This window comes from Callorhinchus milii, unplaced genomic scaffold (assembly GCF_018977255.1).
Source record: "Callorhinchus milii isolate IMCB2004 unplaced genomic scaffold, IMCB_Cmil_1.0 Scaffold2, whole genome shotgun sequence".
Classification (NCBI taxonomy): domain Eukaryota; kingdom Metazoa; phylum Chordata; class Chondrichthyes; order Chimaeriformes; family Callorhinchidae; genus Callorhinchus; species Callorhinchus milii.
The window spans coordinates 55,386,170-55,401,063 of NW_024704743.1; the positions used below are offsets into that span (position 1 = coordinate 55,386,170).

General features: G+C 38.2%; 1 protein-coding gene across 1 annotated transcript; it reads left to right on the forward strand.

Annotated features, from left to right (window-relative positions):
- The first annotated feature begins 5,744 nt into the window (after positions 1-5,744).
- LOC103182633 (anterior gradient protein 3 homolog) lies at positions 5,745-13,138 on the forward strand. Its single transcript, NM_001292253.1, has 8 exons — positions 5,745-5,798; positions 6,033-6,218; positions 6,364-6,427; positions 8,951-9,003; positions 9,173-9,249; positions 10,488-10,551; positions 11,149-11,232; positions 12,683-13,138. The coding sequence occupies exons 2-8, from the start codon at positions 6,062-6,064 to the stop codon at positions 12,730-12,732; spliced, it is 549 nt and encodes a 182-aa protein (NP_001279182.1). The 5' UTR covers positions 5,745-5,798; positions 6,033-6,061; the 3' UTR covers positions 12,733-13,138.
- The last annotated feature ends 1,756 nt before the right edge of the window (positions 13,139-14,894 follow it).

The window sequence follows — 14,894 nt, forward strand, 5'->3', positions numbered from 1 at the left end:
TTGACCCACCCTTAGTTTCGTTGCTTGACTACAAGATTATAAACACAGAGTATTTAATGATGTTTATTCTTTCTCAATTCTATTTGCTGTTTGTCTAGGCTGACACTCCAGTTCAGTGATGGGGGAACTCTATATTGTGGAACACACCATATTCTTCGTTCAGATGAGACGTTAAACCAAGGTCTCATCTGCCTGTTCAGCTGGACGGTAAAGAGCTCGTTGGCTATTTGAGAAGTGAAGGGAGCTACTCCCGGTGACCTGGTCAAAATTCCCAGATAAAATTGGTCATTCACTTCCAGGCTGTTAGTGGGACATTGCTGTGTGCAAATTCACTATTGCATTCATCCCACGGTCCCTTCGCCTCACTTCCTCCCTTGCATCCTTCAAGGCCAGTCTCAAGACCTTTCTCTTCGACCCGCCACGTGAAAGGCGCTCTATAAATGTCATTTTGCTGTTGTTGTTGCATTTAAGTGCAAATTACACGGTCATTGGACTTTATAGTAAAAATCCTGGGAAATGCTATATGATATTTTGATGATGAGGTACTATGTAAAATGCAAGAATTATTATTCCAAACATCTGTGCTTTCATGTACCATAGAGTGGCAGTTGTATCTCACTGCAAATTCCTGTGATGATTTAACTTGGGTTTAGACCTATAAGAAGACATTTTATGGCCAGTGAAAGGTAATTGGTTTTCTTTACCGGAATGAAAAACAGTGTTCTTGACAAACATTTAACAGTAAATCAAAATTGCATTGCTAACTCTAAATTTAAGTGACTATTTTGTTACTGGCTTTAACACTAAACTCTTGATGGTTATCTACTATTTGGAAGGCTGCCCTGACATCAAAGTAAGTGAATTGTGATTTATTAAAAAGCTTTGGCTCTGATTAGATTTAAGGAAAAGTTTTATTTTGCTTTAATGCACTATGATATATTCACTATCAGCCTCCCCAAGTGATCCAGTTACATTAGTTCAAAGCTAGAATGTGCGAGTGCATCAACTCAGCTTCACAAGTTATCAACCTGAGGTCCTAATTCCATCCAGTCTTAGCCTGGAAGACTTAAAATTAAAGATTACGTAGAATTATAGAAAATTCTTAAATTTATTCTTAGTTTAGAAACTGGTTCTTTAAGATTAGCAAAAAAAAGCTTTAAAATTAAGACAAAACTTACCACATTTCTGTAAGATCCAACATTTTAAGAAAAAAAGTTTTATGTGCTAAGACTGGGTGGAATTTCAACAACTTCACAGCTTGGGGTGTGTCAGCCTGGCTCAGTTGGTAGCACTCTAACCTCAGAGTCAGAAGGTTATGGATTCAAAGCCCCACGCCGTGACTTGAAACTCATTTATTCTATGTTGATACTCCAATATAGTGTTGGGAGTGTGATAAATTGTTGGAGATGCCATCCTTCGGATGGGATGTTAATCCAAGGTCCCGTCGGCCTTTTCAAGTGGATGTTAAAGATCCCATGGCACAATTTGAAAATAGAAGGAAGTTTCTCCTGGTGTCCTGGCCAACAATTCCCCCACATAAATTTGGTCATTCATTTCATGATTGTTTGTGGGACATTGCTCTGTGCAATTGAGCTGCCATGCTTGCCTATAAATACACTACCCTTTACAGTATGTCTTGTGAATCACTTTGAGACTGCTGCCTGATATGAATGGTGCTGTACCACATGTAAGGATTATTATTATTATTGGGCTTATAAATGTAAAATTCTTTTACAAGTTCACATTGTAAATTTGCCAATTAAAAAGCCTCTTGGATTTTTAATTATATTTTTATGTACTATTTTTAACATCCCTGAAGAAGGCACACAGAGTCAAAAAATGCATGGGGGTGAGGGGGCGATCAAGATTCCCAACAAAATCAAGAATATAGACGAGCAAAGACCATTTTCCAGCTGGCATTATGTGACGACGGAATCAGCCTTGAAGGAGGAATAGGGATGCATATGTGGATCTTTCAGTGTAATTTGGAATCTCTTCAGCCTGTTGATGGATTGCCACAAGTCAGATACCCAGCTGACCAAAAAAAATTCGTAAGTTTTAAACATCACACATTGTGTGCCAGCCTGGTTCAGTAGGTATCACTCTCACCTTTGAGTCAGAAGGTTCAAGCCCCATGTTAAGAACTTATGTTGTCCAGACGCTCCTGCACAGTGCTGGGGTGACTACATCGTTGTGGAGGTGCCATCCTTCTTACCTTAAACTGAGGTGCGTCCACCCCACCCACACCCAAATGGAATTATTTGGCCAAATAATGTATGAGTTCTGCCAATTTAACATTAGGATTGTTGTGTAGTGTGACACAACCCTTTCTTGATACATAACAAAGATGCATTGAAAAGAGTTGGGAATCAATACAGTGTTTGAATACAATTGTTGTACTGATTACATAACTTTAATCCAGTACCTGAGAGACTCGTCAGCCTTAATACAAACCAACACCCATTCTGAATTACTTAAACTTTTGGAAAGATGCCAATTTTTTTTCCAAATCATTCCTTATCAAACTGCACCACTAAATGAAGACAAAACTTGATTTTCAAACACATTAAAAAAACTACTTTACTTACAGAAAACATAAAAGTAAATACAAAAGCAGTATTAAATTATCTTTACATTGAAACAATTATACAACCAGTGTAAAATCAAAGCTGGTGCTGTACTTAGCTGGGCCCCCTTGAATTTTACTAAACAATAATCCTAAAACCTGACATAGATGCAAGCAATATTTCCCAGCACAGCTATTACCTTTTGCTTTCAATGTGCATTTTGTTCATGTTTCTACCACTAATTTCTAAATACAAAGGTGAAGTTTGGAGAAAGTTTTCACACGGAGTGTTGTTAGAATACATGAGGGGGAAGAGAACAGAGTATGTGAGGGGAATTGGAGAAGTGGGGGCTCATTTGAAGTATAACACTAGTACTGATGAGATCGTTTTTGATGAAGAAAGCTCTAGCCCATCTGATTTCATTCCTCCTGAACATCCACTCTACCATCTCCCCATCACAGCATCAAGCTGCTTTTTAAATGAGTCCAGTGTCCTGTCTTCTTGGGTGAGGGGGAGGGGCGATTATATCCATATTCATGAATGTTGATTTGATTGAACACCAGTAATATTTCTATCATCACACTGTTTAGCTTCTCTGCAGCTTTTGACCATCTCAGGTCAATTTGGTAGAGGTTGGGTACAAATATGCTGTAAGCAAGAGATAAACCTCACATTAGAATCTCAGAAGCATTGTTAGAAAAAGTTCATTAAATTATGATACTCAGAGAAAGCTGTATTTTTTTTCTCAATTCAGTAGCCTTATATTCTTCATTTTTCTAATGCTAAACCATGCCTTAACCATCTTGTTGATGTAAGCCCTAAAGTTTACCTCCCTCAGCTCCCTCCCTCAGCTCCCAACCCCAGCTTGGGTGCAAACCTCGGACTGTACAATGCTACTCCAATGCCCTCCTCGACAGTCTCCTCAGCTCCACTACCCATAAACTACAACTGATTCAGAACTCCTCTGCTCATATTCTCACCTACACTAAACTCGGTACCCCCAATACATCAGTCCTTGTCAGGCTCCACTAGCTCCCTATTACAGAATGGATCGATTTCAAGATCCTCACAATCGTCTACAAATCCTTTCATGCTCTGGCAAGTTGGCAAGAGCCAAGGCATGTGGACCCAGAGCATTGCTGGAGTTTAATCAGGTAAAACAGTGTAGCTTGCCATGGCAAATACAATCCCGCAAGGTTCTTGCTGCTTGTCCAACTAGGACTGTCCTATCTTTTAGGGTTTTGGCCGACAGGGTTTACAACAGCTAAGTGGGAAGAATCTCTTCCTCATTGACTGGTAGAAAGTTCTCCAGGTCCTACTGATGTCAACAGGAATGCTCTAGAGTACTGCACACCTGCCTTGTTCATGAACTGGACAACTGAAACTGCCATAAAGGGTTAACTCACTTCTGACACATTATTGCTAGTCGTAATACCTTGAAGCCAACTCAGCTCCAAGGAGACCATGCTTGCCACCTCTTGCCCCCTCAGGAGGATAGATACCCCATGTAATAAATCTCCTGTTCACAAGAACAAGGGTACTCAGGAACCTTCACCAACCTCTCAATATTAGGCACAAACCATTCCTTCAACTGATTTTGTAGGAGTTGCTATTTGTGCCAGTAAGGTCCTATAAATTCAATCAATCACTCCACTTCGCCCCCTCCTTAGCCTCCTTCAAGTCCGGCCTAAAAACCCTCCTCTTCGACCATGCCACCCCATTTCCACTCTCCTCCTTCTCCCCATCTGACCCCAGCTCGGGTCTGAAATGTTGTATACTGTCCAGTGCTATAATTTTAATTCTAGTGCTATAAATTATAATATTAATCCTTGTCTTTGATAACGCACTTTTCATGTCATCGAGACATCTCACAGTTGTTCACCAGATATACTGCAAAGTGGATTAACTGTGTCTTTTCACAAGATTGGTTTTGATGAAGAAAGCTCTTCAGCCCATCAGATCTCATCCTTCCAGAATACCCACCCTATAGTCCTCCCATCACAGCATCAAGCTGTTTTTTTTTAAATGAGTCCAGTGTCCTGGCCTCCACCAACTTTCTCTGGCAAAGTTTCGGATTGTGAGATTCCAGGGAGCTTCACAAACAGTGAATCTCAACAAAATAGTGTTGGGTTATTTTGTTAGTTTGTTTTTGTTTTAGTTTTGTACTGGCCAGATGTCACTATTCATTTTTTATATATTTTTATGAAAATAGATTTGGCTTCCTCTTTCATCCTATCATTCTGTGTGGTATCATTGGCACTGTCAAAGACTATTATGGTAATGTGGCACACGACCATGTAAAATCCAGTAAGTTTAACAACTAGTACAAGGTAATAGTTAACCTTTCTGACACACACCAGCCAAGGACAATTAATGCAGGTTCCAAGAAATGCAGCTTCCAAGCAACGAGATGGACACAGATTCCGATTATAGGAAACTGTTGTTGGATTATTACCAGGGGAGGTGGTACTGAAAAGCCCAAAGACGTCCAAGAAAATCCCAATAAATAATAATCCTTGCATTTGATATAGAACCGTATCACATCTTCGAGAGTCTCAAAGCGCTTCACAGAATATACTGCAAAGTGAATTGACTGAATTAAATAACATAAACATTTTTAAAATCTAAAAGAAAATAGTCGTATTTACTGAAGCGATTCAGTTGTAGGGGCATGACATATAAAAGTATTCCAAAGTAGCCAAATTAAGCTGTGGTAAGGTTCGCAAGGTCACCATTCATTGAACTCCAGGTTTAATGTTGTGATTCAGCAAAGTAGGCATTTCGAAAATAATTTTAAATTAAGTTCTGCCAGTAAAACTTTCAGCCAATAGCAGAAAGACCAGTCAGCATTCAGACATTGCAACAAAAGTGATTTGAATTACCTAGCATTTTGAAATGGTGCCAATATTTCGAAATCATTCAGAATCCCTGTTTAAACTTGCAAAAAGATAGCAAGAAACCTGATTTTTACTTTGGAAACTGTGGATTTCAAAACTGCGAATTTAAAAAGCTCTCAAATGAACAGATCTACTTCGTGAACTGAAAAGTAATAGATTAAATAAAGTCCACTCTTCCTGGATTTTCAAGAAAGGGGGGGGTGGGGGGTGGATGATCCAGTGGTGATGGCCAATGGGGTGGAGCACATCAGGTATATAATTGGGGAACTTCAACCCAGTCAATCACAGCAAGTGCACAACAACAAGGAGGCTTGGAGTCAGTAACCTGGAGCAGGTAAACAGGAGAGTTCAGCTCTGGGGATTTCAGCTTTAGCCATTTGAACTTTTGTGTTTCAAATTAACCTTTCCAAAAAAAAAAAAAATTTTTTTTTTTAAAAAAAATTCTGATTTCAATTTTAAAGCGAAGTAACAGGTCTGAGCATCTATTTGACCTGGTGATCACTGTGTACATTGTGATAGCTTTCTCCCCCCCCCACCCCCACCCCCTGTGCTCTCTCTCTCTCTCTAGTGATCTACCTGAAGTTGAATCTCAGCAGCATGGCCCGGGTCTCTCTGCTGCTGCTGGTGCTGTTGGCCGCTGTCTCTGGCTGTGCGGCCAGAGGTTCCGCAAACCCTGGCTCCAAGAGTGGAGGGGGATCCAAGAGCGGGGGGGCTGCGAAGGACGAGAAGAAGTGTCCTCCGAGTCTATCCAGGGGTAAGGAGCTCCGATTCCCATTGCAACACCTGCAATTTTGCCCCATCCGTCCTGCACTTCAAACAGCAGCACTCGCCTTTTGCCCTTTGTTGAACTCGCTCCTGTCTGCCATCACTGTAACATTTGCTGCTGGGTTTCCCTGTAGGATGGGCTGACGAAGTGAATTGGGTTCAGACCTACGAAGAAGGTCTGCACAAAGCCAGAAAGAGGTAATGTCATTTGTTTGTTTTTTTTGTTTTTTTTTTGTTTTTTTTTAATTCCCCCCCAAAGGCGCTCTCTAGCGCCCACCTGTACCTGTTCTGCACCTGTTAGTCTCTTGCTGTGAACTTACAGGTGTGTTTCTCTCTCTCTCTCTCTCTCTCTCTGGGTGTATATTGTTAGACATTTTGGTAAACGACTTCAAGAGTGATATGTTCCAATGAGTCAAATGCACCTGAAAATGGGGGGGAATTGGAAGAATGCAGGAAATAGTGCGAAAAGTAGGATCCCAGCAATGCAGGGGGTTGGGGGGAATGCAAAAGAAAGATATGATCCATTTGCACAGGGGGGAGGTGTTAATAGAGCGATGGTGACAAGGAGGGGGAAAAAAACCCAGAGAGATTCAGATTTTTTTTTTAAAAAAAGGATAGATGCAAAGGATAAGATTTTCAGAAACATGTCAGGATGCTAGGTGTGAAATTGGCACAGCCAGCAGTGATTTATTTTGTTGTGCTTGGCTTTTTTTTTGGATCTAACATTGCTGGAAGTTGTGCCACAGAGTGGTAAACTGTAGGTGTGCAATGTAGCCAAGAGCCATTTGTATAAAGTTTGAGGGAGGTTGGGGTTTGATGAGTGGCAAAGGTGGGAACATGCTTTCTGCTGTCTCAGAAGGACTGGATACATTTGGAATATATTCCCTGAGCCTGAGGCGGTTCAGGTATTTTTTTTTAAAAAAAGTAAAATAAATAATGAAAGGAATTTAGAAGGTGAGGAAAGAAGGGCTCTTCCCTCTGGTAAGGAATACTTTCAAAGTGAAATGTAAATAGAAACCAGTATTTTGTACATGTTTTTCTCCCACTTAAAGTGTTAGGAGAATGTAGAAGTGTATTACCCCTACAAGCTATATATGCAGAATTAGTCAAAATGTTTAAAAGTGAAGTAGTAACATACTTGAAGTGTAAGGGCATTTAAAAAAAAACACAATTTGCCTGCCCATCCTGAGCTGGGGAGCTTGTACAGCCAGAGGCATATTACAGAAAATGGGGAAGTGATAAATTTGCATGAAACTTTTACAATGAACCGAAAGCTTCACATTGTGAGATAATTGTTTACCAATTCTGCCATTCATCTCTTTGTGCATTAACTCCTCTCCACATTGAATTATGCGTAAATATATATTTTATAGGATTTAAAAATAAGAGGCTTAAGATTCAGAGTAGCGCAGGTGTTATATGTATGAATGGATGATTCCACATTAGCTCTTGTTGATAGTGGGTGAAAGACTGGGTGATCTATCTGATTAGAAATCATTCTGGTACCCACCTTTGGCTACATCATATCTTGCGATAGACATTCCTGCTTTTACTTCAGCTCAATAACACCTTGACGACTTAGAGCACAGTTTAAGTCCATCTGTTGCACTCAACCTGTCTAGTAATCCATTGTCTTCAATTCTCATACTTTTTACATGTGTTTACTTTCCTTCAACTTTTTTTTTAGTTTGTGTGTCCCAATTATTTCGCTAATTTTCTGGGTTGTGATTCCAAACACTATTTTCAAGAAGCATCATGCTCTGTCAATAAACTTGTGAATGACATGGGGAAACGTGTCCGAGAGATACAATACATGTGAAGGATAACCCCAAAACTCTGAGAGTGAGCTCTTATGCAGTGTAACCTGTATGTTAACTAGGTCATTGCCATGCAGTCTAATCATAGCCAAACCTCTACAGTGTCTCCAACTTGGGAGCTAGAATCTGTTCCTAATTTCTGTATTAGTAGGGTTAGCAACAATATATCATTTTAAAATAAATCTTGTCTAGAATTAGCAGAAATTTGCCTGTAGAAATTGTTAATGTAAATGTTTGCTTTTATTACTGTAACGTGAGGCATTCCATCCATAAGAAAACCTTGACTCCAACACACTCTTTGATGCTTCTATAATTGTGCATTGCCGTTGGTAACATAGTGAATCAATCATAGCTAATTTTACACACTGTTATTGGATTTGGTCCTGTTAATGAAATGATTCTCCTGATTTATATACTGTCAAGTTAATTCAAGGGGGACTGTCTGATGCACTGAATCAACACCGTAGCCTTTCGCCTCTTGGTCTTGTTTTGATCCAGTTTGAACAGATGGGAAAAGATTTCATCTGGGTCCTTTTTTGTTTTAGTATGAAACACACTTTGGAAGTTTAATCCAATCTCTAATAGAAAACTACCTATAATATGGTGCTAAATTGCCTCACAAGCCATAAGGGTGGCTAGCATGGGAAATGGAAATAATACGCTAGAACAACAAAGATATGTATTGAAGTTGAACTGGAATAGAGGAAGCAAATGTATGAAGTGGAGAGAAGAATTGTTTACCAACTCTGCTATTCATCTCTTTATGCATTAAATCCTCCCCAGATTGAATTATGCATAATATATATTTTATAGGATTCAAATGTGAATTCATCAGCTATTTAGTTTATTTGCTTGTGTGTGGCGTTCAGTAATCATTTTGCTTTAAAAAATTTTTACAACTTAGCAACCGGCCTTTGATGGTGATCCACCATTTGGAAGACTGCCCTTACAGCCAAGGTAAGTGATATCTTCCAAAAGAAAACAAGCAAATTCTGCACACTTTATGGTTAAAACAAGTAATTGAACATTTTACTTTATTCCAGTATGAAATGTTTATTATAACTTTATTCAGGATGGCTGAATTTGTGTTATTCCTTTAATAAAACTTCTTTCTTTTTTATAATAGCTCTTAAGAAGTCATTTGCTGAGAACACAGAAATTCAGAAGATGGCACGTGAAGATTTTGTCATGCTTAATCTTCAGGTAAATGAGAAAAGCAGATCCTTAGTCCCACTTTATTAAGATGGCTTTTATATATCCCAAATAGCTTTTCAAAAAGCAAACAGATTAATATTTGAAAGGATTATCCGGCTAATAATATTCCTCCAGGGTGCTTTTTATTTTCATAGCTTAATCTTATTCCCATTTTGTGATCTCTGCAAGCACAAGTATGTGTTAATACAGTTCGATCCAAAATTAAATTTATTGCATAAATTCATTGCACAAAGTTAATGTTTCAAATGAAGTGCTCGGGGGCTCCCAGAAAACACTAGATCGAGCAAAAGTTCCATTTCAGCAATCACAGCACTCATCTCCGTGACCGCAATCTTCCCCACAATCCTTACTTACTAAAACATAATTGTCTTTAAATTATAAGATTGTAATCTCCTTGAATTGGGAGTCCATCAGTTGGTTTAAATGAAATTATAATGTGTTGGATTTGAAATACCCAGGGGTGCCTCAGAAATTCCCCTCTTTACCCTTTCTCCCCAAACAGTAATGAAGCCAATCCATATTTGTTTAATTGTAGTGTGAGGCTAAGGCAGCTTGTTGATGGTTTAACTTTTAAAATCATGATTATATTAATAATACTTGCATTTGATATAACAACTTTCATATCAGAAGGATGTTCAGAAGTGCACATCAAAGCACTTTACAGGATTTACTGTAAAGTGTAATGATTGTGTATTTTGTAGGTGAATGAGGCAGCTAAGTTTGCATATACCAATGACCCACAAACATCCATGAAGTGAATGACCAATTTTTATCTGGGGATACACAGGTGAAAATGTTACCCCAATGGAATAGATAAAGAATGACTTGTTGAAAGGTCTATGGGTTCTACTTACAGTTCCAAATGGGTTTGTTCTCGCAGCAAAACTGCTGAAAATTTGTATATGAATTGACGATCCAGTTTATAGTATACCTAGTGTGAAAATTACCAATATCTCCTTGACCCACTAGGGGGTGCAATTCTAATGTTGGGATTAAAACATTTCAATGGAGAAGGGTTGAGAGTTCTTCATTCTGAATTGGTGCTTGACCTTAGCTGGAATTCCTTGACACTTACCAAAAATAGGCCAAGTACATCACCAACAATTACACAATCAGAACGGCTTCTAACCTGTTTTATTTTTCATTGAATCACTTGAATTATCAATTAGTATAACTGTATCCAAGTCTTTGAGCTTTTTTTTGATTAAAATGTATTTTTATTACAGTTTGAAACAGAGGACAAAAACCTGTGGCCTGATGGTCAGTACGTTCCCAGGATACTTTTTGTAGGTAAGGATTGTAAATCTATGTTGGTCATCTGGAATATTACCTGAGGTTTTTATTATATCCATTTGATAGATAAAATAAATTGCGGTGACTATGGATCCATTTTTCTCATCAGAAGCAGCTTCTCTATGAACAAGAGCCTGATGACGATTAGCACACAGATTTTAGCAGAATACCCACAAAGGAGAGAGATAAAACACCATGCAGGTGTTAGTTAGTTGGACCACACAAATGGTCTTTGAGCCTCAGGTCACACGTCTATTAGTGCAATGGCACCAGGGTGATACTGTACTCTAGAGGGAGGAATTTTCATGCCAATAGTAAACATGAACAGGCACTATGCTAGAAAAAAGCAAAGAATTCACTCTATTGTGATTTTTTTTAAATGCGAACATCATATTTTGGTAGATGATCACAGTGATCAAGATCAATTGTTTTGTCATGGGCTACAAAAATTATTCTATTACATTTTTTTTACCCACAAGTACAGTACTCCTACATAGTTACATTTATTTTCACCTGACTAGAATATTCTTGGTTCAAAAACAAGCTTGTGCAGATTATTTTTAATTAAATTATGTTTTTTTCCTTTTAACACAGATCCTTCATGGACAGTGAGAGCAGACATTGTTGGACAGTATCAAAATCGGATGTACACATATGAACCTCAAGACATTGACATTTGTAAGTCTCACTAGCTAATATCAAAGAGATATGATTACTGAATAAAGAACGTTTCCCCAGTTTTATAATAGTTAAAGGCACTGGCTGTTAAGTAATGGTCCATACAGAGTAGAAGGATAGAGTCCCTAGTCTCAGTCAGTGCTGATCTCAGGTGGGGTTGCTTTGGGAGCATTACATTTGACCTCTGGGTTTGGAATATTTTGATGATTTTCTTTGATCAGACGAGTATCTGACCCTGCGGTAACCCGTCAACATGCTTAACAGCATCCAAACCAGACTGAGAATGCCACTTGCAAATGGAAATTTCCCTGTGCCTGTAATGGGATGCATACTCCCTCCTTGGAGGGATGCACTTTGCTTACCTAATTCCGAAGAGTATTAACTGCTAGCTGGCAAGTGCTAATGTTTGGGGACATTTTGAGAATGGGATCAATAACAATATTTCAGATTTTTGTATTGGAGGGGGAATTGACTTCAAATTGAAATTTATTTCTGGAATAGGCATTGACCCAAATAGTTTTGTATCATATTGGAATGAGGAAATGTTTTTTTAAAAAAACATACTCAGTGGCCCAGAAGTTTCTTTTGGAGAAACTGGCACCTAAAATCTTCTAGATTGGTAATGTTTTAAACTTTGCTTGCATAATTTGCACTATTTAATTGACTTGAACTTTGGATGGATGACAAAATGCTCAAAATTCACATCCCCATGGTGTCAAAAGCTAAGTTAATAATTACAAAGGACCACGGGACAATATTTCCATTCTTAAGTGAAAACCATATATGGGCCAGTTAGTAAAAGATGGCATTCTCAGTTTGGTTTGGAAACTCTTAAAGCATGGTGATGCGTTTCTGCTTTTGTCAGACACCTGGCTGACCAAAAAAAAGTAAAGAAACTGTCTCTTGGGAGATTGATTGGTGCAAATCCTTAATGCCCCTGGATTGACTGTGTCTTTATTTAGTTATGTCATCTCATCTATCAAATAGTAAGGATACTACATTTAGTCAGGCAGCCCAGGTGAGGGAAGGGAGAATGCAGCCTAGTTTTTGCTTTTTTTTCCCCATCATTATCCAATGATGCCCTGCTTAGAGTAGCTTAGACATTGGGTCAGGGTAGAATTGAGTGTGATACCCTCACCATCAAATAAACAGTAAGACTGTCAGCTACGAGATTCACACATGAAGAATTACCATTCAGGTGAGATAAAAGATTTCACTTCAGAAGGTGAAACTGCCACAGAAGCAAGTCATCCATTACAATTTCCAGAATAACTAATCAATCATATGAATGAATAATTTAGACAGGGAGCAGACTATTGCCATAATAAGGACAGGAAGTGATAGAATAATAGGATGGCAATGACAAAGGAGCTTTTTCTTATATTCTTTATTCACATGAATTCTAACTTGTGTCCTAAATATTATGTAACCAAATGATGTTTCTTTTCAGTGATTAAAAACATGAAAACCGCCAAGATCCTGGTGAAAACAGATTTCTAAGAGAATTGGAAGAGGTTTATCTTCCATAAGCTTCAACAGTTACATTATTTCATTACTTGTAACCTGAGTAAACTCATTGTCTGGAATCTGATTGTACTGATGTGTGCAGAAGAGATGTAAATAAGGCTCTCTCCACAAGGCCATTTGAAACTCTAAGCAATGACTTTTTAATAAATCATTTTGATACAGATAGTTTCTATGTGTACAGATCCTGGAAATCTCAAGAGAATTTTTTCTCATGTGGTTTTATACTCTACAACTACATAATGTATTTATTTCACACTTTCTTAAACTGTAAGCTTATCTTTTTGTTTGTTTTTTTGGAAAATTGACAAGTACTTCCGAATGGCACTTGACCTTTATACTGGAGATCATAAGCACACAGTGAATAAATAATTAAACAATTGATGTTTGGGTATCAGATTGTAAATTTTTTTTATTCTTCTCAGAAGCAAGGTTCTCACCTTAATTACACAGTCACTACATTTTGCAGTAAATCAGTGAAATACATCCTCCTGATATGAAAGGCAAAAAATATTATTCATTAAGTTTAACAGATCTAAAAGAAAGTTTAGAGAGAACTACTTTACATGGAGGGTGATGAGAATGTAGAACTTGTTGCCAGAAGGTATGGCTCAAGCAGAAAGTGTTGATGAATTTCAGAGGAAACTACATAAATACATGAAAGAAATAGAGGATTATGGGGGGGAGGGAGGTGGCTCACGAAGAGTATAAACACCCAGATGAAGAAGGTCAACCTGTTCTGGTGTTATGGCTATGAGTAATTCTAGATTTCTCTCAGATGGCCATTAGAGCTTGAAATTTGGATGTGTTTTTAAAATCTCTGCAGAGAGTTCCCAGACCAAAGTTATTGTTAAAAGGTGTAAGCTGAGTCCATCCCAGCAGAAAACTGGGTCCATGTTTTATTCCATGTTTGCGCACAACAATGTCTCACTATTTGGAAAATTGTTGGCTAGGACACTGGGAGAAACTCCCTTATTGTTTTGAATAGTACCAGGGGTTCTTTAAAGTCCACCTGAACAGGCAGACAGGACCTCAGTTGATCCTTAATACAAAAATGCAGGATTCAATGAAAATCCCACTAAGGAGTTTAGTTTGATAATCATCATCTTGTGAATTAGCAAAACAGCATGGGAGAGAAGAAAACCTTTGTCATAAGAGGAAGGAATTTTAATCCAAACTGTTTACTTCTTTCAGTGTATTGGTCACAATTTTGTTCAACTTTTATGGTGCCAATAAATTGAGTTAACTATACCTTTGATTTTTTTAGTTTGAGATTTTTTTCACTTTTATAGAAATTAACATGACAAAGAATGTGTTTGAGAGCAGTGATATTTATCATTCAGTGTTATCGTGTTATCTTTGCCATTCTCTACTGATGAAAGAAAGACCTATTTGAAAGCAGACATGACTTGAGTTTTCCACCTCAGTTCTGCCTTCAGCCATAAATTCAAACAGCAATGATGGGGAGTGTTGGGAAACTAATGTGCAGCACTTTAAAGGCTGTAAAGTGCACTCATTCCATTATTCAAGAACATGTTCTGAATTCTCCAAAATGGGATTTAATTAATGATATTCATAAACTGGATTCAATGTGTTTATTATGAACATTGGGAACTTTGCCAGGTTCCCAAAAGCCAATTAATCCAGAAAAATGTTGTTTTTCCCTGTATCAAATTTGTAAATACAGGTATTGGTATTCAGACTCAGAAGGCTGATTCAAAGACAACTTTGTCATACGTGATGATGTTATGTACTGTGGCCTGCGACCTTCACTTTTTTTATATACAAAATGCTTTTGGCCCATTCTTAATTTGAGACAATTCATCTGGTGCTTTTGAAAATCATTTTAAATATTCATACATTTTAGCATCACGTTTATTATTCTTAGAAATAAGTGCGTCAGCCTGACTCAGTTGGTAGCACTCTGCTTCCAAGTAAGGAGGTTGGAATGTTCAAGTCCGATGTCGGGATTTGAAACTCACAGTCCCAGCTGTCACTACATTGCTGGGGTGTGCAGGATTGTTGGAGGTGCCGTCCTTTGAATGAGATGTTAAATTGATGTCCAGTTTGCCTGTTCAACTCCTAAAGATCCCATGGCACTATTCGAAAAGAGAAGGGAGTTTCTCCCAGTGTCCGAG